This window comes from Microcaecilia unicolor, chromosome 10 (assembly GCF_901765095.1).
Source record: "Microcaecilia unicolor chromosome 10, aMicUni1.1, whole genome shotgun sequence".
Lineage (NCBI taxonomy): Eukaryota > Metazoa > Chordata > Amphibia > Gymnophiona > Siphonopidae > Microcaecilia > Microcaecilia unicolor.
The window spans coordinates 5438542-5460630 of NC_044040.1; the positions used below are offsets into that span (position 1 = coordinate 5438542).

Genomic DNA, 22089 nt, shown 5'->3' on the forward strand with positions numbered 1-22089 from the left:
GCCTGGCCATTTCCTGTCAGAAAGTGAGACTTCCCTTTTACCAGCTGCGGTAAAAGGGGGCCTTGGCGGCATGTAAAACATGCGGTGACGCCAGCCCTTTTGCCGCAACTTGGTAAAAGGGGCCCCAAGTGTCACTGATTGGCTGGTAGGGATCGCGACAGTAACGCCAGCCATCTCCCATCTCTGCCTGGTCTTTAATGCAGCACTTTTCCAATGCTACCAGCTCAACATGCCCCCAGGGATGGGGTTCCAATCCCAGATCTGCCACTCTACAGCCTGAATCCTGTTCACTTTTTAATATTTTCTGGTGTAATTGGTGTCTTTTTATTATGTTCCTTCTGACACAGAGTTCTGTTACCCTGTCAGAAGGATTTTCAGAGCTTGCCTGGTCACCGTATGTGCAGATAAATGTGCTAACCAGAGAACGAAGAGCGATTGAGTCACACGCAAGAACTGAAGGAGGCAGTGTTTACATTGCTCTGCCCTGCGTAGTCAGAGCGGTACAGTAAGCAGTATTAAACTGTAAACTATTGATCTGAAATTGACCTCACATCATCCTTCCTGCAGTGTGATGAATTAAAAATCAAATTTGCTCATTTATTAGTTACAGCAATAAACAAATTCAATATAATGCAAGCAATATTCGAGGTACCAGAACGAGGGAAGCTTTAATTCAGTAATCAATTAGGATGTGGATCCACAAAAGAGAAGCAGTCTGACGAATACAAGTTTCTCCCCGTGGTATGTACTTTAGGCCTGGTCACCTGACTGACACACGTGATCAACCTTAGTCCTTTAGCATGTCCTAACATGAGTTAGTCTGTTATTTTAATGGTGCCCATCTTCTTAGGGACTTGGCCTCTTGACCTCTGTGCTCCCCACCCAGGCAGGGCCTCTGGCCTTCGGTAGGTCTCGGGTTTTGGCAACACCTCACTTTCTCATCTTATTTTGAGCAGAGGGGCTGGGTCTGCAATCTTTAACTGTTGTTCTGTTTCCGGCCTAACCTCCAATCTACTTATTTCTGTTATACTAATTAGTTAGTTAATTAATCCAATGCTACCATCAGCTCTTGATTTTATTTTTCTTCAAGTGTGATATATATTTTACCCTACATACTGCAACGGAAGACTACGATCCGTGCCGTATCTCCTGGAAGACTGAGTGGAGGGTGCATTGGGGAGTTCCAAGCTCCGGGAACCCTAGGCACATCCATTTTCATGTCTTGCTATGTGATTTTTTAAAAGAACGAGCTCCAGAGTCTGCGAGGCTCCGCTCCAGAAGAGAAATGGTTTGTGTGAGCTGATCAATTCCTTTCCTTGCCTTAAGCAAGCTTTTGTGTAGAATTAGGATGAAATATTTCAGGATGAAAAATGCCAACCTCTGTAATCCTAGTGGTTGACCTTGTCAAGGTGGTTGTTATTAGAGCTGTGCCGAATAGCATATTTTACTATTTGGGCGAATATGAATAATGAAAAATAATATTTGACCGGTTAAGTTTATAGCAGCCAAAGATCGGACTTATTTATGTGGTCCGATTTGTCCGTAAACTTAGCCAGAGAAGCGGAGATAACTGGCTACCTCACACTGAATATTAGCACTTAGGCGGCTAAGGGGCTCTTTTACTAAGGCGCGTAGGCGCCTACATGCGTCCAACACATGTCAGTTTGGAACTACTGCCCGGTTCCATTTTTTACGCGCATCTGATACGCATGGCAGAAAATATTTTTTATTTTCTACCACGTGGTGCTAACCAGGTGGTAATTGGCAGTGTACGCATGCTGACGATTACCGCCCGGTTAACACGTGAGACCTTACCATTAAGTCAATGGCTGGCGGTAAGGTCTCAGGCCCAAAATGGATGCGCCCTAATTTTTATTTTGCCGCACGTCCATTTTTGTGCAAAAAAAAGGCCTTTTTTGCAGGCGCACTGAAAAATGAACCTTCTCGCATCAAAAACACACGCCTACAACAGCACAGGCCATTTTTCAGCACACCTTAGTAAAAGGACCCTTAAGTGCTATTTAACCAGCCAGGGGCCGTTCCTGGCTAGTTAAATAGCTTTGAATATCGGGGGGGGGGGGGGTTATTTCAGTAGGATTTACTCTGTGAGATTCTGCATGGAATCTTGTCACTCTTTAGGAGTCTAGAACCTTTGCTATTCTTTGGGGTTCTACATGGAATGTTGCTACTGTTTGAGATTCTGCATGGAATCTTGTCACTCTTTAGGATTCCGGAATCCTGCTATTCTTTGGGATTCTACATGGAACGTTGCTACTCTTTGAGATATTGCATGGAATCTTGTCACTCTTTAGGATTCCGGAATCTTGCTATTCTTTGGGGTTCTACATGGAATAGTAGATGACGGCAGAAAAAGACCTGCACGGTCCATCCAGTCTGCCCAAGAAATGTGCCACTTTTTTGTGTATACCTTACCTTGATTTGTACCTGTCTTTTTCAGGGCACAGACCGTACAAGTCTGCCCAGCACTATCCCCGCCTCCCAACCACCAGCCCCGCCTCCCATTACCGGCTCTGCTATCCACTTTGAGATTCTGCATGGAATCTTGTCACTCTTTAGGGTTCCAGAATCTTGCTATTCTTTGGGGTTCTACATGGAATGTTGCCAGGATTTGGGTTTCTGCCAGGTACTTGTGACCTGACTTGGCCACTGTTTGGAAAACAGGATACTGGGCTAGATGGACCATTGGTCTGATCCAGTGTTGCTACTCTTAGCTAGGCTTGATGGACCCTTGGTCTTTTCCCAGTGTTCCCAGTGTGGCGGTGCTTATATACTTATGCCCGCCGCTGACTGAATATCAGGCGGCGAGTAGTTCAAGGAGGTTTACTTCTAGTATGATATGATGCAATATCTCTTACAGGATGTCTGATATCAGCTCTTTGGTTTGGATAGTGAGGGGTTCTGGGGGAGGGTAATTTTAGCATAATATATTGTAATTAATGTCTTTTACGTATGATATTATGTTGATTATTGTGTGTATTACTATGTGGCTTGACAAATTAGAAAGATAGACAGGAGATAAATGTTTTATTAATAATAATAATAATGGGGTAGATATTCAAAGTGATTTAAACAGACAGGAGAGGATGATGGCCATTTAAATTGTTTGTGTGGGTCTAGCCAGGGATATTCAGCAACAGTAAACCGGACACTTTTGGACCGACTCACCATGACTGATCCAGACTTTTCTTCTGTTTGCGGTGATCCAATTAGGGTCCAAAGCCTAAGAGAACCAGTTAGACACAGCTACAAAAGGTGGAGAACATGACCCCAAACAAAGTCCCTCTATGTACAGTGAGAAACATGCGAATGACTGACTGATGTATTTCGCCCATGAGGCTGCTCAGCCTGGGCTTCGTCTCTTTCATCGTATAATAAGAATAGATGTCATCTCGACAAACTAAATCTTTTCATCCTCTTCAGAGCTGCGTGCCAGTGTTATTCTTGATCAATAGCTGGTATGATATCCGTAATGCAGACCAGCATTAATCATTTCCAAGCCTGCCCACTGCAGCTAACCAGCGCTAAGTTCATAATGCTGCTGGAGGCCAGAGCCTTATTAATACAATCCTCACGTGGGCCAGAGCCAGACACAGCAACAATTCAAACCGTCTCTGCCGGTGGCTTACATTAGCCACGAGTCTTTCTTCACAGGACCTCCTTTTTCTGAGTGCAATACTCCACCTATCCCTAAAACTCCTTTCTCTGCTTATATACGCACAGAACAGAGCTTTCATCAAAGCTCACTCCAGCCTTGAAGTCAGTTAAGGTTTGCTTTAATTGGATTCCCTCCGTTTTTCTATGTAGCGTTCCTCTCTGCTTATCCCAGGCGTTCTTGAATTCCGTCACTGTTTTCATCTTCCAGGCAGTGTACGGTGCTCAGGTGGTGTGTGAATATGGACATCCTTTTTACAACTTTTCTTCTGCAGTGCATGCTGAGGGCTAGGGTGGGATTCAGCAGTCATTCTTCCTGTAAGGATGGCCAAATGCCTGACATCGCATAAGTAGCAGGCTTTCGCTAACCTCTTGTCCTGGGGTGATGAACCTTAGAACTGAACTGAGAGTCTAATCATCCACAGGAAACGTGGGTGAGAAGCCTTCCTGGCACAAAACCATAACTCTTCCCTGAGAGAAGCTATCTGCTGCTTCTTGTGGGACTGGAAGAAAATCCTGCTAGCCACGGGCTAAGGGCAGCCTTCCTCCTCCCCTTGCTGCAGTATCCTGGAGGAGTTTCTTCTGCTTTGCAGGATGTTGCTTTATGTTAGTAATTTTACAAGCTGCTCCACATATGTCAAACATGTGGCCTTACTGTTTGCATGGAAAGGGGACATCGTGATGCAAAAGGTTGATGGGCAAGCACTAGACATTTCAGTGCTCTGAAGAAGAGATTCTCCAGGGTGCCGAGCGACTGATGAAGGCTTCAGAGGTAGCAGCCCATATCCCCCCATACTGAACAGATCAAAACAAGGGCACCCCTTCCCCACAGCATGGTAAAAAGTACCTCCTACCTTTGGCTATCAGCCCCCTTTTTAATCCAAACTTCCTCTCACCGCATGCCTGAAAAAGAAAAATCTTATGTCTAAAATGTAGTCGGCTCTGCAGTTCTACTGTCGGGCGCCATGACATTTGATTCTGTTTCTTTTTACTAGTAGAAACAGTCTATGAGTCTATCATGAGACCTGACCCAGCTTCAAGCTCCAGATCTCCATGCGGACAAAGAGCAGAATTGCCCTTCCAGTAAGACAAATAAAGTGTTTAGGGTTGTACCTGTCGCTCCGTTCAGCTTACCCTGCGCTCTGCTTATGTTTGGGGTTCTACTTGCTGCTCAGTGCAGGTTACATGCCTCCATACTCCTCAAGCAGTTAGCTTAACAGGGTTAAAAAAAAAAAAAGGTTTGGATAATTTCCTAAAAGAAAAATTCATAAGCCATTATTAAGATAGGTCTGGAAAAATCCACTGCTTATTTCTAGGAAAAGCAGCATAGAATCTGTTTTACTATTTTGGGATCTTGCCAGGTATTTGTGACCTGGATTGGCCACTGTTGGAAACAGGATGCTGGGCTTGATGGACCTTTGGTCTGTCCCAGTCTGGCAATACTTATGTACTTGGGATTCTGAATGGAATCTTGCTACGCTTTGGGGTTCTACATGGAATGTTGCTACACTTTGAAATTCTGCATGGAATCTTGTTATTCTTTAGAATTCTAGAATCTTTATTTATTTAGATTTTGCTCACACCTTTTTGAGTAGTAGCTGAGTTACATTCAGGTACACTGGGATATTTCTCTGTCCCAGGAGGGCTCACAATCTAAGTTTGTACCTGAGGCAATGGAGGGTTAAGTGACTTGCCCAAGATCACAAGGAGCAGCAGTGGGATTTGAACCGGCCACCTCTGGATTGCAAGACTGGTGCTCTAACCACTAGGCCCACTCCTCGTCTCCTTCAGTGTATTATATAGTCAAGTCTGTTCTCACACATCTTCTGGCACAGACCCCATACTGGTTTTGTCACATTCCTCTGAACCGTTTCAAGTCGTTTTTTTTTTTAACCCTTCAGAAGATATGGTCTCCAAAAGAGAATGCAGTACACCCAAGTGAGGCCTCACCAGTGTCTTCAGGGACATTATGACCTCCTCCTTCCTGCTCTCATTTAGAGACCTGACTGACTCTTGGGATCGGGTCCCTGTTCTGGACTTGCCTCTTGGGGCCTGATTGATCTTTCTCAAAGCCATTTACCTGCATCTAATGGTCCTCTGGGAGCTTTTTCCCTTAGTGCAGCTAACTGTACACACAGACCCCAATATTCAGCTGGCGGCAGTCAGCATTTTTTTTTAAACGCTGATCGTCGCCAGATAAATTATCCCCCAATGTTCAGTGCCAGTGCCCGGACATGGCCCGGCACTGAATATCAAGGGATAATTTTGGCTGGCCTGGCCACACAAAACTTATGTGGGCCCAGCCAATATCCAGCTGGGTCCGCATAAGGCAGTTATGCTGAACATTGGATCGGGACTCGCTTTTTTTTTTGTTTAATTCCCCCCAAGTCCCCTCTCACCCCCAACCCTGACAATGCCCCCTCCTTCCCCACCCCCCCAAGTCCACACGATAAAGGCCTCCCCCAGAATGCCCAATATCCAGGTAGCACCCCCTGGTCTACCTGTACCCTGGTGGTCCAGCAGTGGCAGTTGGGGGCAGGAACGCAGCCATGGGCTGGGGGAGGGAAAGGGGACATTGTCAGGGGCGGGGAGGTCTTCTGGGGTGAGGTTTTGCCGCGAGCTGGGGGAAGGAAAGGGGGCTTTGTCAGGGGGGCAGGAGTGGGACTCGGGGGCTCTTTGTTTAAAAAACAAAGTTATGTGGGTGCCAGCTCGATATTCAGCTGGGGCCCGCATGACTCCTTTTTTAGCTGTCCTAAATTAAGCCAGTTAGCTATGCGGATGCTGGCGCTGAATTTACCTGGCGCCCACATCCCTTGGGCTCCTCTCCAGTGCTGCCCCCAGCACCGCCCCTGACCTGCCCACTTTTTTACTGGGGAGGTCTGTGGGGATATTTGACAGCACTCTCCGGTTAAGCGCAGCAGGAAATTTTTGCCCGCTTAAATCGCTTTCGCCCCACAGAATTCCACAACGCATGAACTTTCAGCCACACTTAGAGAGATTCCTTGGGACACTTTTAGATCAGAGGAAGCCAATAGTGCAACTCTTTTGTATTTTATTACATGACCAAACTAATCGATCTCCCGGACAGGAATGGGTCCAAATCCTCTCGCACATATCTCAGTCTTCACCTCCCCAATTGCAAAGGCCTCAAATACAAAACCTACTAAGCTTCCAACTTCTCCGTTATAGGCAGTCAACTCTGGAACGCCATATACCAAAATACATCTGAGCAACCACGAACTCCTACCCTTCCGAAAGCTGCTGAAAAACATACCTCTTCAAACAAGCCTATCCAAGCGACCCAACTTAACTTACGAGCCTAACCCACACCACTAACATTAACCATACTTCTATCCTTCCCCCATTTCTTCATCCCAACTTGTTATCTCTATTACACTTTGTTTCCGTACATTGTGTTACATACTTTGTAACCATACTTTGTGCTATATACCTTGTAACCATACATCGTGTTATCCCATCGTGTTATCCCAAATTGCAAAGGCCTCAAATACAAAACCTACTACGCTTCCAACTTCTCCGTTATAGGCAGTCAACTCTGGAACGCCATATACCAAAATACATCCGAGCAACCATGAACTCCTACCCTTCCGAAAGCTGCTGAAAAACATACCTCTTCAAACAAGCCTATCCAAGCGACCTAACTTAACTTACGAGCCTAACCCACACCACTAACATTAACCATACTTCTATCCTTCCCCCATTTCTTCATCCTGTCATTCTCTACACAACTTGTTATCTCTATTACACTTTGTTTCCGTACATTGTGCTATATACCTTGTAACCATACTTTGTGCTATATACCTTGTAACCATACATCGTGTTATCCCATCGTGTTATCCCAAATTGCAAAGGCATAAAATACAAAGTGGTACACGCATCAACCTTCTCTTATATGAGCACGCAATTCTGGAATAAACTACCACGCAACCTGAAGATGACTTACGAGCTGACTGACTTCCGCAAATCGTTGAAGACTTATCTCTTCGAAGAAATCTATCGAAAGGACTAAAACACATGAAGCCCACGCATACTGTTAATACTGCATCAATACACACTCATTTATACTCTCATCCCCCGAAATTCTAACACACTCAAACCTTAATCTACAGGTAAAAATGTAACAACCAAACGTTCTCTAGCTATTGTTCTGTAATCCTATCAGTATCCATTGTTTTTCCATCATTCCATTGTTCTGTTCCATTGTTCTATTCCCCTTGCGATACGTAGACTTTGTTTTCACTTTACTCCTCACAATGTAACCATAATCGAGTTGTAACAAACTGTACTTCCATCAATACAATGTATTGTAAGCCACCCTGAACCCGCAAATAGGTGGGAAAATGTGGGATACAAATGCAATAAATAAATAAATCTCTGTAATACCTTGTTTCCTAAGCCGCACTGAACCTGCTATTGAGTGGGAAAGAGCGGGGTATAAATGCTACAAATAAATAAATAAATGAATAAAAGTGTTGTACTAAATGAGGGTGAAAATCTTCCTTACTTTACTTTACCAAATTTAAAAGCCCCAACACGTGATAACAAATCAACCCAAGACAGCAATATTACCTTAATACCTCAAACACAGTTTCTCTGTACTAAACTAGTCAAAAGCTGCTACTTTGTAGTCACGGGCACCTTTCAGAGTTATTTTTCAATTATGTACTGCCTGAAAGCTATTGAAGTGGTGTACATTCAGCTACAGTCAGTATTTTTCTGTCCCTGGAGGGCTCACAGATTGTAGCTGAGGCAATGGAGTGTTAAGTGGCTTGCCCAAAATCATATGGAGCCGCAGTGAGATTTGAACCAGATTTTCCTGGTTCTCAGCCCACTGCTCTAACCATGAGGATTTTCGCTCTGGAAATTTGTGCAAAGTTTATAGTTAAAATGAACCTGTGGTTTTGTCCCAGTGTGGATGATTTGAACATTGTTCCTACGCTGAAAACCAAGGGCATTGCATGACTTAATACATTGCATTACAGCAACAGAAGCTAATCTCTGTCTCTCAGGACCCCAAGTTATTTCCCTGCTGTAACCTGTCAGATCATTCCACAAGGGTCTGGGGGCTGTCCTCTGCCTCTCAGGGCTTACGGTTATTACCCCACTTTCCATTGGTAACAGAGGATGGAGGGGCTTGAATACAGGCCCCACCCTTATCTGTGTATCGAGATAAGGCCAGTGAGGGAAAGGAAGGTTGTAAAAGGAGGAAGAGCCAGGATGGGGCACCTGGATCATATCCTTGCTTTCCAACGCTGCTTCATCCCCTTCTCTCCACCCGCTTCCCCCCCCCCCCCCCCCCCCCCCCCCACCAGCTCTCCCTCTACCTCAAGAGTGCCAACATAAGAGTTGCTTTAATGGATCAAACCGATAGTCCATCTAGTCCAGTATCCTGTTTCCAACAATAGCCAGTCCAGGTCACAAGTACCTGGCAGAGTCCAAGTATCAAGATTACTTAACCCCCAGAGATTAGCAGTGGCTTTCCCCAGGTCTACCTTAATAACGGTTTATGGACTTTTCCTCCAGGAACTTGTCCAAACCCTTTTTTTAAACCCAACTATATTAACTGCTTTTACCACCTGCTCCAGCAGTGAGTTCCAGAACATAATTATGTGTTGAGTGAAAAACTATTTTCCCCTATTTGTTTTAAATTTGCTATTATATAACTTCATGGAGTGTCTTTGTACTTTTTTGAAAGAGTAAAGAAATCGATTCACGTTTACCCGTTCCCCTCCACTCAGGATTTTACAGACCTCTGTCATATCTCCCCTCAGACGTCTCTTCTCAAAGCTGAAGAGCCTCAACCTCTTTCCTGCTATGAGAGTCGTACCATCCTCTAAATCATGTTGGTCTCCTTCTCTGTAACAAAGCCTTAAATGTGGCCCTGGGTCAGGCCCTTCATTCTGAACCTATCTTTGCATGGTGTTTGCAGAAAGAGACTCCCTCGTACGGGAAGAACAGTCAGCACTTGTCATTCTCCAGTTCAGAGAGACAGTTCTGGATTTGAGGAAAGGCACACATCCCGCTTTGTCTTATCCCAGAGCTTAGGATAAGTGTTCCTTTATAAAGCCTGAGTCACAAGAGAGCACTTAGCAGGCTGTGTCAGTTACGGCTCACAGTGGCGTTAAGAGGCTTCATTCAACATTGTCAGTCCATGGATGTGAAGGAGCATAACAGGATATTGTTAAAAATGAAGATACATCCTCAAATATTGCTTGCTTTGGTTCTGCATTCTGTAGCATTTTGTTCTTCATATGATTTGGCTGCACAAGATTCCCCCTAGTGTTTGAAGGTGGAGTTCAGTGGAGGAAGCCTTGAAGGGAGCTGCATCCAAGTATCCAAGTCTGACCAGCTGACTTTACACACACTTCACTCCAAAGTGTGACGGCCCTGAAAAACTATTCAAGGCCCTAAAAAACAAGTCAGCTCTGAAGCCCCAGTATAATCTGCTCTTGTCTGCATCAGGAACTACTACTACTACTACTTATCATTTCTAAAGCGCTACTAGACGTATGCAGCGCTGTACACTTGAACATGAAAAGACAGTCCCTGCTGCACAGAGCTTACAATCTAATTAGGACAGACAAACAGGACAAATAAGGGATAAGGACAAAGGGTAGCAAGATTCCGGAATCCCAAAGAGTAGCAAGATTCCATGCGGAATCCCAAAGAGTAGCAAGATTCCGTGTAGAATCTCAAACAGTAGCAAAGATTCCAGAATCCTACAGACTACTACTACTACTTATCATTTCTATAGCGCTACTAGACGTATGCAGCGCTGTACACTTGAACATGAAGAGACAGTCCCTGCTCGACAGAGCTTACAATCTAATTAGGACAGACAAACAGGACAAATAAGGGATAAGGACAAAGGGTAGCAAGATTCCGGAATCCCAAAGAGTAGCAAGATTCCATGCGGAATCCCAAAGAGTAGCAAGATTCCATGCAGAATCCCAAAGAGTAGCAAGATTCTGTGCATAATCTCAAACAGTAGGAAAGATTCCAGAATCCTACAGACTACTACTACTACTTATCATTTCTAAAGCGCTACTAGACGTATGCAGCGCTGTACACTTGAACATGAAAAGACAGTCCCTGCTGCACAGAGCTTACAATCTAATTAGGACAGACAAACAGGACAAATAAGGGATAAGGACAAAGGGTAGCAAGATTCCGGAATCCCAAAGAGTAGCAAGATTCCATGCGGAATCCCAAAGAGTAGCAAGATTCCGTGTAGAATCTCAAACAGTAGCAAAGATTCCAGAATCCTACAGACTACTACTACTACTTATCATTTCTATAGCGCTACTAGACGTATGCAGCGCTGTACACTTGAACATGAAGAGACAGTCCCTGCTCGACAGAGCTTACAATCTAATTAGGACAGACAAACAGGACAAATAAGGGATAAGGACAAAGGGTAGCAAGATTCCGGAATCCCAAAGAGTAGCAAGATTCCATGCGGAATCCCAAAGAGTAGCAAGATTCCATGCAGAATCCCAAAGAGTAGCAAGATTCCGTGCATAATCTCAAACAGTAGGAAAGATTCCAGAATCCTACAGACTACTACTACTACTTATCATTTCTTTAGCGCTACTAGACGTACGCAGCGCTGTACACTTGAACATGAAGAGACAGTCCCTGCTCGACAGAGCTTACAATCTAATTAGGACAGACAAACAGGACAAATAAGGGATAAGGACAAAGGGTAGCAAGATTCCGGAATCCCAAAGAGTAGCAAGATTCCGTGTGGAATCCCAAAGAGTAGCAAAGATTCCAGAATCCTACAGACTACTACTACTACTTATCATTTCTTTAGCGCTACTAGACGTACGCAGCGCTGTACACTTGAACATGAAGAGACAGTCCCTGCTCGACAGAGCTTACAATCTAATTAGGACAGACAAACAGGACAAATAAGGGATAAGGACAAAGGGTAGCAAGATTCCGGAATCCCAAAGAGTAGCAAGATTCCGTGTGGAATCCCAAAGAGTAGCAAAGATTCCAGAATCCTACAGACTACTACTACTACTTATCATTTCTATAGCGCTACTAGACATACGCAGCACTGTACACTTGAACATGAAGAGACAGTCCCTGCTCAACAGAGCTTACAATCTAATTAGGAACCAAAGACTTAGAGCTTACAATCTAACTGAGAACCAAAGACACAAAATCAAATAGATTTTATAAATGAGACCGGGTAAATATAATGCCAGGGAGGTAGAATTCCTTGATGAAATCAAGGACTGCTTTATGGAGCAGCTGGTTCAAGGGAGAGCAATTCTAGACCCAGTCCTTAGTGGAGCGCATGATCTGATGCGGGAGGTAATGGTGATGGGGCCACTTGATAACAGTGATCATAACATGATCAGATTTGATATTAGCTCTGGAGTAAGTACACAGGGAATCCATTGCTTTGGACTTTTTTAATGCAAAGCCAGTATTTCTGTGTGGTTGTTGCTCTGATTTGTGTAGTTGTGACAGTACAAACCAGATTTTGATATGAACATCTTTCCTTGATGTATACATTGTTTTCTTTGAGTAACTCGTGTGCTGGGATGGCGGGTCAAAGTGCAATATGGAAATGAAATGTATGAGGAAATTGCACTCTTAGTATAAAGACAGCCGTAAAGCAAGTTCCTCATAGTTACCACACAACATACAATTCGGGATAATCTTCTTTTTCTTTTCCAGCCCAAACTCTTGGCCAAGGAACTGCTTGACCTTGTGGCATCACATTTTAATCTGAAGGAAAAAGAATACTTTGGAATCGCCTTCACAGATGAAACGTAAGTCCTGAAGCAAAGTGAGAAAAAGATTGTACAGATTTAACCCCCCTCCCCTTTTACAAAGCCGCGCTAGCGCCGACACAGCCCATTCAAGCGAATGGGCTGCGTTGACATTGCCGTGTGTCAGCCACTAGCACAGCTTTGTAAAAGGGGGGGGGGGGTGGGGAGGTTAGTGAGGAAGGTTATACATCCACCAATAACGAAATAATCAAAGTGATAAAAATTTGCTGGTCAATATTCTACCAGCAGCAGTCGGTGGTTTTTTTAACCAATGACCACACGGACAGAATTAGGCTCCAATATTCAGTGCCGGGCCGTGTCCTGTAAGGCCATTGGCTCTTATGTGGGTCCCAGCTGATGCTCGCATTAGTGGAGTGTGCCCTCTTGCTCCTTCCCCTTGTGGCAGGCCCTTGCAAATGGGTGCTGCGACCATCTCCGGCCGATATTCAGCCAAGGCTGCATACCTGTCTTATGCAGGCCTCAGTTGAATATTGGCCAGGACCTGCACTGATTATTGAGTGCTGAATATCAGCCTGTTTGGTTTTAATGTGGTCATATCTGATGTGTTGGAATGAAGGTACCACTAAAAGTTTTTGTTGAGTGGATCTTAGGGTGCAACCGGGTGTGTATGGGAATAACAACCTTGAGAAGAACAGGGGAAATCCTGATTGTACAGTCTTGTAGACGAGCAGTAGTATTTTAAATGTAATGCTGTGGGAGATGGACAACCAATGTGATTGATGAAATAGAGGGGTGACATGATCATACTTTTTTCCACCTTTAATGAGTTTAATTGCAACATTTTGTATGAACTGGAGACGGCAAATTTCAGAAACTTTAATGCCCTGATAAGAGGGCATTACAGTAGTCAAGATGGCTGACGACCAGAACGCGAACAAGTGTGTGAAGTAGATGTCCAACGGACCGAATGAGTGTCAGTTTATAGAAGCAGTGTTTTCTTGCAGAAACGATGTGTGTCTGAAAATTAAGGGACCTATCGAGGATGACTTCAAATATTTTTAGTGAAGGAACCATGGTATCCAGAATTGAAACAGGAATTGTAGGCGGCTCCTCAGGTTCTTCAGAAATGATAAGAGCCTTAGATTTTGCAGGATTTAATATCATACAGTTATCTGAGAACCACTGAGAAATTGATCTAAGCTTTTGGTTGAGAGACTGTGGTGCTCATTTTCAAAGCACTTAGACTTACAGAATTCCATAGTAACCTTTGAAAATCAGCCCCTGTATATCTGTAGAGTTGGTAGGGTCAAGACAAGTTAGGATTTGGATACTGTCTGCACAGATGTATGGAGTCAGACCAAGCGACTGTATATCCCTATTTTTTCTTAGTAATTAATGATCCAGTTGGTAATTAATATCACAGGCACAAAGACTTATTTAACTGCAGAGATGAAGGATTTGGAGATAGCATGTACTATTACAGGCCTTTATGTCATCTTCTGACAAACAAGAGCACACAGGATTGTACCGAAGCATCCTCGGACGCTTAGCAAAATAATTGTTAATAGACTTGACTTTCTAGGCATGTTTCACTTAAGCAATAGTAACATAGTAGATGACGGCAGATAAAGACTTGTACGGCCATCCAGTCTGCCCGAAGAGATAAACTCATTACATAAGGTATGAGGTGATACAGGGCCTTTTGAGGAGGGTCCATATGTTTGTCTGTATGTTTGTCCATATGTCAGCATCTGTTGGCAGTGCACCAACAAACAGGTACATAGGTCTTCAGTAGGATAGAGCAGCTCAGCAGCAAAAGTGAAGAACCAGCGGAAGTCCTCAGGTCCTGCTAGGAGAAGAGCAACAGTGTCCACGAGCCAATGAGAGTCCTCAGATTCCACTAGTAGAAGAGTTTCAGTGACCAACCACCAGTGGGAGTCCCCAGGTCCTGCCAACAGAAGAGCAACAGTGTCCAAGAGCCAATGAGAGTCCTCAGATTCCACTAGTAGAAGAGTTTCAGTGACCAACCACCGGTGGGAGTCCCCAGGTCCTGTCAGGAGAAGAGCAACAGTGTCCACGAGCCAATGAGAGTCCTCAGATTCCACTAGTAGAAGAGTTTCAGTGACCAACCACCGGTGGGAGTCCCCAGGTCCTGCCAGCAGAAGAGCAACAGTGTCCAAAAGCCAATGAGAGTCCTCAGATTCCACTAGTAGAAGAGTTTCAGTGACCAACCACCGGTGGGAGTCCCCAGGTCCTGTCAGGAGAAGAGCAACAGTGTCCACGAGCCAATGAGAGTCCTCAGATTCCACTATTAGAAGAGTTTCAGTGACCAACCACCAGTGGGAGTCCCCAGGTCCTGCCAGCAGAAGAGCAACAGTGTCCAAGAGCTGACGAGAGTCCTCAGATTCCACCAGGAGAAGATTAATAGTGTCGAAGAGCCAGCAGGAGATCCGTGGTCCCACCAGCAGAAGTGCAGAGAGGTGCTGGCTAAGGCTAGAAGGAGTCCTCAGGTCCCGCTGGATGGGCCAGGCACCAGAGAGTAGAGGGGATGGGGCTTAAGGGAAGAGGTATGTTTACAGAGGAGTGGAGAAGGGTGGAGTGAGAAGGGCAGAGCATAAGAGAAGGGGCCGGATTAAGGAGAAGAGAGGAGGAAGAGCAAAGGAAAGGGGTGGGGTTAGAGAGGAGGAGATAGAGGTGAGGGCCAAGCATAAGGGAAGGAGAAGAATTAGAAAAGAGAAAAGGAGGAGAGAGGCAGGGGAGGAACTGGAGCATAAAGGAAGGGAAGGGGTTAGAGAGGAGAGAAGGAAAAAGGGAAGTGTAGTGCAAGTGGAGGAGGGACATTGGAAGGTAGGGAGAGAGAGCAAGAAGGGAGTGAAAGGTGGCAGGAAAAAGAGAGAGGGTGCATGGCTGGATAGAAGGGAAGGAGGGAAAGTGGCGAAGGGCAGGGAGGGCAAATAGTGCAAGAGGATGGAAAGGACTGGGAGTGAGTGCACGAGGACAGGGAAAAGTGGAAGGGAGAAAAAAAGCTTCTGAGCCTTGAGTGGTTTCCTGCTCTGGCAATTTGATTCCTGCCCAGGAATTGCAGAGGTGGCTGTATGAACTCAGTTCCAAATAAAGCAGGGTGTTACCCCTTTGCTTTTAAGTGATTTTGTGGCTTTTTTTTTAAGGTATTTGATATGGATCCTAACTGGCATTTATTAAATAAATAAATAATTAATTGATACAACATTTCTTTTGTTCTGTCTTTTTATTGAAATTTTAGAAATATACACCATGAGTAAATGGTAACCTCGGTGAACACTAATTAAACAAGGAAAAAACACCAAGAAATCATCAGGAGCAAAAGGGGAAAACTAATCGTAATTTCACAGTCCAGTCTTGAGCTACTTTACAGAAATTGTCTAGTGGACGCAGGTCTTCAAATACAGCCTCTTCGTATTTCCTCGAGAGATGGTGTTTGTCCTCCCACCACTGGTACAGACACAGCTCCGTATTATCTTCCCAGTATGAATAGCCAGAGCCAGCGTTATATCAAATCATTTGATTAGCCCAGAAAACAGTGGAAACCAAACTGATTCCCAGAATATAAAAGATTCCCACAAAAAAAGTCATATGACAGAATTACCACAGAAAATGACAACAGCTAAAGGCCATTTGGCCCATCCAGTCTGCCGATCCTCTATCTCTTCCTCCCTCTAAGAGATCCCACAGGCCTGTCCCATGCTTTCTTCAATTCGGATTGGGTCCTCGTTCCCACCACCTCCACCAGGAGCTCGTTCCACGCATCCGCCACGCTTTACTTAAAGAAGTATTTCCTTAGATTACTTCTGAGTCTCTCCCCTCTTAACTTCTTTAAATGCCTTCTCATTCCAGGGCCAGTGTATATTTCGAGCAGCAGCATTATCATGACGTTTCTTTTACCCAGTCTGATCAATTGTTCTACAACCACTAATTATGTGATCCAGCGTTTCATCTTTTTCTTTATATAGCTGGTATTTAGCATCTTCTCTAATCTTTTCTATTTTTGTTTTCCTAACATTTGGTTGTGTGGCTTGTCCTTTTGCTGCAAACATTACGATCTCAGTTTGTTTTTTTCACGATCCATTTTGCAGCCATTTCCATCTTTCTTTGTTGCCTACATGTTGTCTATGTGGAAAGACCAAATGGTAAGGCCCAGAGCTGAAGGTGCTTCCTCACAATCATAAAACGCTGATATGGAGGTGTTTGTATCTGTACAGTGCAGTGGCGTAGCTACGTGGGGCCAGGGGGGACTGGGCCCCCATAGATTTGGCCCTGGACCCCCCTGCCGACGACCTTCTTGACCCCCCTCCCGCCGCCAACCCTCCCCTGCCGTCGCCGTGGGCTACCTTTGCTGGCGGGGTCCCCAATCTCCACCAGCCGAGGAGGTCCTCTTCTTCCTCCGAAGGCTTCATTCTGTTTCTGACTTCCTGCACATTGTACTTGCAGAAACAGAACGAAGCCTTGCGCCGGAAGAAGAGAACCTCACTGGCTGATCTGCAAGGCTTCGTTCTGTTTCTGTGAGTCTGACGTCCTGCACAAAACAGAACGAAGCCTTGCTCTGGAAGAAGAGGACCTTGCTGGCTGATCTGTTCTCTTTGACGGTCCCAGAAAGGGTCTTGCTGCTTCCAAAGCTACCATTGCTTGCTGGGTTAAGGAAGTCATTTTGTCTGCTTATTTGCTGTCTGGCAAGACGTTCCCTCCGGTCCTTTGTGCCCACTCAGTTCAGGGGATGGCTTCTTCCTTTGCAGAGTTGTGGGCTATCCCATTGTAAGACATTTGTAGATGCCACCTTGGGCTTCTGCGGCTACCTTTGCCAGACATTACAGAGTAGATGTGGCTAGGGCGTTTGTTTCCATCCTTTGAGACTGCAGTTCTCTGTGCAGGGATTGCAGGTACCCACCCGACTTAAGGACTGCTTTGTGTCACGATGGTGCCCAGGTTCCTTGCTCTCAGTCACCTCATCCCCCGGTGGTTAGACCTGGTGTCTGCTTTGAACTGATGGCTTACCGTTTCCCATGTTCCAGAAGATATGCTGGTCCGGTCCGGATCTTCCAGCCTTCCAGATTGTTTTGGGAGTTTTTTGGAACTAAGCAGTACCTGTACCTTGTGAACTCCCTTGTATGCTGCCTTTATTAACTACCTGGGAAGGTCTCTAGTTTGCCTTGCAACAGAGGTCCTCAGAGGAGTTTCCTTTGGTGAGAGTTTGTTGCAGTGCTGCTGTGCTATTTCCTGATTGTGGCTTTGACCCTGCTTATCTCCTGGTTTATTCTTCTGTCTGCTGCCCGCCCAGACCCGGCTTGTTTTCTGGTTTTGTCTGCTGCTTGCTGCCTGCCTGGAACCCCGGTGTGTTTTCTGGAAGTACCTGCTGTTCGCCAGCCGGCTGCTGTTCCTGCAGTTCTGCCTTCTTGCCCTGTCTGGTAAGTCCTGACGGCTGCCTGCACCCAGGGGCTCAACTCCTGAGGAACGGCGGTTAAGTGCAGGTGAAGTTTGGGCTGAATTCCTGTCCTGCTTGCTCCTGCTTGCGTTGCCTCGGCTGCAGTCCTCGCCTGGTAGTTCCTGTCCTGAAGTTGCTGGTATGACTGTTCTGCCTTGTCTGTGTTTGGGTGATTCCTCCTGCCGCTGCTGCCCTTCGGCAGTGGCCCAAGCGCTCACTAACCCCGAGGTTCCACAAGAAGCGCGACACTTTGGTACATCCCACAAGCCCTGGATTTAGCTGTACTATGCTAAGGAAGGAGAAATTAGTTCTTACCTGTTAATTTTCTTTCCTTTAGTAGCAACAGATCAATCCAGGAGCCCTCCCTTGATCTGTTGCTACTAAAGGAAAGAAAATTAGCAGGTAAGAACTAATTTCTCCTTCCTCCCCCTCCCCCCATCAGAAAATCCATGTCCACTTTCTTCAAGGTCGCTCTTGGGAGCAGGGCCCTGGAACCCAGTATATCCTCTGAATAACGAATATCTAGATAGGGGCAACGTAAATAAATCCGTCCTGGGACTATAGGTCAATCAATCACAGAATCAGGACCAGCTGAATGCATGAGAGTTTCCTTGTATAAAAACCTAGAGCTGGAAGAAAATTCAGCCTGATTTCTTCTGTAGCAAAACGGAGCGGTTCTCTTGAGTCGTTTGCTCAGGAAGGGGAGCTCCGTTTCTGCTGACACAGGGCCTCCTCAGCACATGCTTTAACTTACTTCTCAAAATAAGAATATTCCTAAGCCCCAGTGCTGCTTTTATGTGGAAGGTTTGCATGCCATGTGCAGAGCACAGCAGGACACGCTGTGGTTTTATGAATATTCTCAGGTCAGTGGTCGTTTCCTGTGGAAATAAAAATACAAATTAAAAAGACCAGGTGTGTAAGCAGCTTTTTAACTGTAATACTGCAGGGAAGAAACCCCCGGGGAAAACTGGGGGAGCTCTTTTAGACCGATACATCGTAAGCGAGTGGAGAGTTTAGAGATCGTTGTGCTGATGCACTGGCAGATTCTGGTGATGAAATATATTCTTGACAAAAGGGTCAGGGCAAATAAATCACATAGGGGCCCTTTTTCTAAGCCCCGTAGGTGCCTATGCGTGCCAATTTGGAGTTACCGCGTGGCCCGGACGGTAATTTCATTTTTTACGCGCGTCCGAAAATTCATTTTTTATTTTCTGATGCGTGGCAAAAACTGGCGGTAGTCGGCATTTGACACGAGTAGACCATTACCGCCCGGTTACCACGTGAGACCTTACCGCTAAGTCAACGGGTGGCGGTAAGGTCTCAGACCCAGAATGGATGCGCGCCAGTTTTTCTTTTGCTGCACGTCCATTTTCGGCAAAAATATAAAAAAGACATTTTTTTACAGGCGCGCTGAAAAATGGATCTGCGCGCGCCCAAAACACGCACCTACACTAGCGCAGGCCATTTTTCAGCGCATCTTATTTATTTATTTATTTGTAACACTTATACCCCGCGCTTTCCCACTTATTAGCAGGTTCAATGCGGCTTACGTAATATAACAGGTTTACAAGATAACATAGAATGGATAACAATTGTAATATAGTGTATAAAGAGGTGGACAATTGGATGTGGGTAAGTTAGATGGGTAAGGGAGGAGGGTGGAGAGGTAGGGAGAGGGTGAATATTGGGATAGTGTGTTGTTGATTAAGGAAGAATGTATAATGAGGGTTGGAAGAGGGATGAATTCAGAAAGGATTAAGTAGGGAAGCATATTTCAGGTTCAGTCTTATAGTCTGATCCGGGTAGCACGGATGGGCTGCTAATTTAAGTCAAGTCATTTGTATAGACTTGCTTGAAGAGGTAAGTTTTTAGCAGCTTCCGGAAGGGTAAGTGATACCTGGCAAGATCCCCCAAAAAGTTCAATACATTTTATGCTGCTTATCCCAGAAATAAGCAGTGGATTTTCCTCAAGTCATTTTAATAATGGTCTATGGGCTTTTCCTTTAGGAAGCCGTCCAAACCTTTTTTTAAACCCCGCTAAGCTAACCACTTTTACCACAATCTTTTGCAACATAGGTGCCTATGTGCCTTTATAGAACAGGCTCTTACAAGGCACCTGTAGGGGTAATTCTATAAGGTAGGCGCTAATATTTTTGCACCAGTAGTGTGTAGCTTACAGGTGGGCCTGTATATGGATGGCATCTGGGTGGAGCCTACGTTCATTCACTGTTAAGCTATGGTCGGCGCCATAAAACCAACAGCCAGCCGATTGAAAGCAAATCGTCAAACGTGTTTTTCATGCAGCACACCGTTAAGCTGCAAAATCTGTTGCCAGAGGCGGTTAAGATAGCACAGGGTTCAGAAGAGGTTTCTACAAATTCCTGGAAGAAAAGTCGTAAAATTATTGGCCAGCTGGAATTAGGAAAACCATAACATCTCTGAAAATGAGCAACGAGATACTGATATACATTGTCAGATCTACTGGGTACCTGCCACTATTGCAGACAGGATGCTGGGCTCGGGGGTGCTTTCTCTGAGTCATCATGGCTTATCCCATCTTTCATGCCAGTATCTAGAAGTGCTGTCAAAAGGATTAAGCTGTGGATTTACTCTCTTACATGCTATCTTCTAGCTGCTAACTGGGTATATTTAGTGGGATATAGCTGGTTAAGCACTATTTAACCGGTCAGCAGCCATTCTCATTTCTACTGACAGTTTTTTTTAAATGCCTGTCCTGTAATTTTACACAGATTCCCACAGAGTACAAATACGTCAACAGCTCTATAAAATGTAATCTGTTCCCCTTGATTAATCTGTAAAACACACTGAACCTACCACCAGGATGGAAAATGTGGGGTATAAATGCAGTAAATAAATAAATAAAAGTGATGGAACAGCTATGCCAACATCTCTAATGCACCTGACATCCACTCTCCTCTCACTTACTTACAGACACCTCATCTTATTTATCTCACAATTTCCTTCTCTGTATTTCATGTCTGTTCATTTCCACCCTAAAAACAGGGAAGAAATCCACCGCTTTTATAGGCGTTGCAGGAGGGACCTATACATTTTCTTCTGCCAATCATCTAAAAGATGTCACAGTTTAAAACAAAATATTTCTTCTCTCAACATGTAATTAAGCTCTGGAGTTAGCTTAGCAGGGTTTAAAAAAGGTTTGGATAATTATTAAGATGGACTTGGGGAAAATCCACTGCTTATTTCTAAGATAAGCAGCACAAAATCTGTTTTACTCTTTTGGGATCTTGTCAAGTACTTGTGACCTGGATTGGCCACTTGGAAAAAGGATACTGGGCTTGATGGACCTTCTGTCTGTCCCAGTATGGCAACACTTAAGTTCTTATGTTCTCTACAGTTCAAAATGTGCAGCTGCTTTTTGTAAAACAGTGGCACTTGTCAGCTGTCTTTCTGATGCCTCTCTGTACCACTTTAACGGATTTTCAGCCTGGGATCTCTGCTCTCACCAGAGCCCAAGGCCCTGAAACCTCTGAAGAGAAACATTTCTCCAATGCAGTTAGACAGCCAGGCGTTCCACCCGTCTTCATTTCCTCTATCGATTTTTCATTTCAGAATTTAGATTGTTGCGTTACCAATACCATGGCTCTGACTAAGGCAGTAGGGCTCCGTTTTGTTTTTTTAATTTACCTGATAAATCTCTCTTAAATGTGACACAGCCATTTTAAAGTTAAATGGCTGACTCAGTAGTAAACATGACTGATATTGAATGTATTTCTTCATACAGTGCAGCAGAGCTGGGTTTATGGAAGGAATCGTATAACCAACGAGGAGTTAATTGCATTAGTTTAGGGGAGTCTGGTGTCCTCTCGATACATTGCACATATGTCTGCATTTTAAGAATTGCCTGCCAGCACTAAGATCCTGACTCAAAATCATTCAGTCGACACAATTTTTGAAGTGTTTACACTTTCAAACAACAAAAAACCAGGGGACACAAGATGAAGCTAGAATATGGTAGATTTAAAACAAACAGGAGAAAGTTTTTCTTTACTCAGCGTGTAGTTGGACTCTGGAACTCGTTGCCAGAGAATGTAGTGACAGCAGCTGGCCTTACGGAGTTTAAGTGGGGTTTGGACAGATTCCTGAAGGAAAAGTCCATTGAACATTATTACATTTTTTTTTTGGGGGGGGGGGGTGCCGGCTTCTTGAAGC

The 22089-nt window shown here is 44.8% G+C and overlaps 1 protein-coding gene across 2 annotated transcripts in view; it reads left to right on the plus strand.

Annotated features, from left to right (window-relative positions):
- The window catches only part of FRMD4A (FERM domain containing 4A), a 362260-nt gene that overhangs the window by 143353 nt on the left and 196818 nt on the right, over positions 1-22089 (plus strand). For both annotated transcript variants that reach the window (XM_030216141.1, XM_030216142.1), the window contains exon 3: positions 12388-12482. In XM_030216141.1, coding sequence (XP_030072001.1) covers positions 12388-12482 — 95 coding nt within the window. The remainder of the gene's footprint in view (positions 1-12387; positions 12483-22089) is intronic.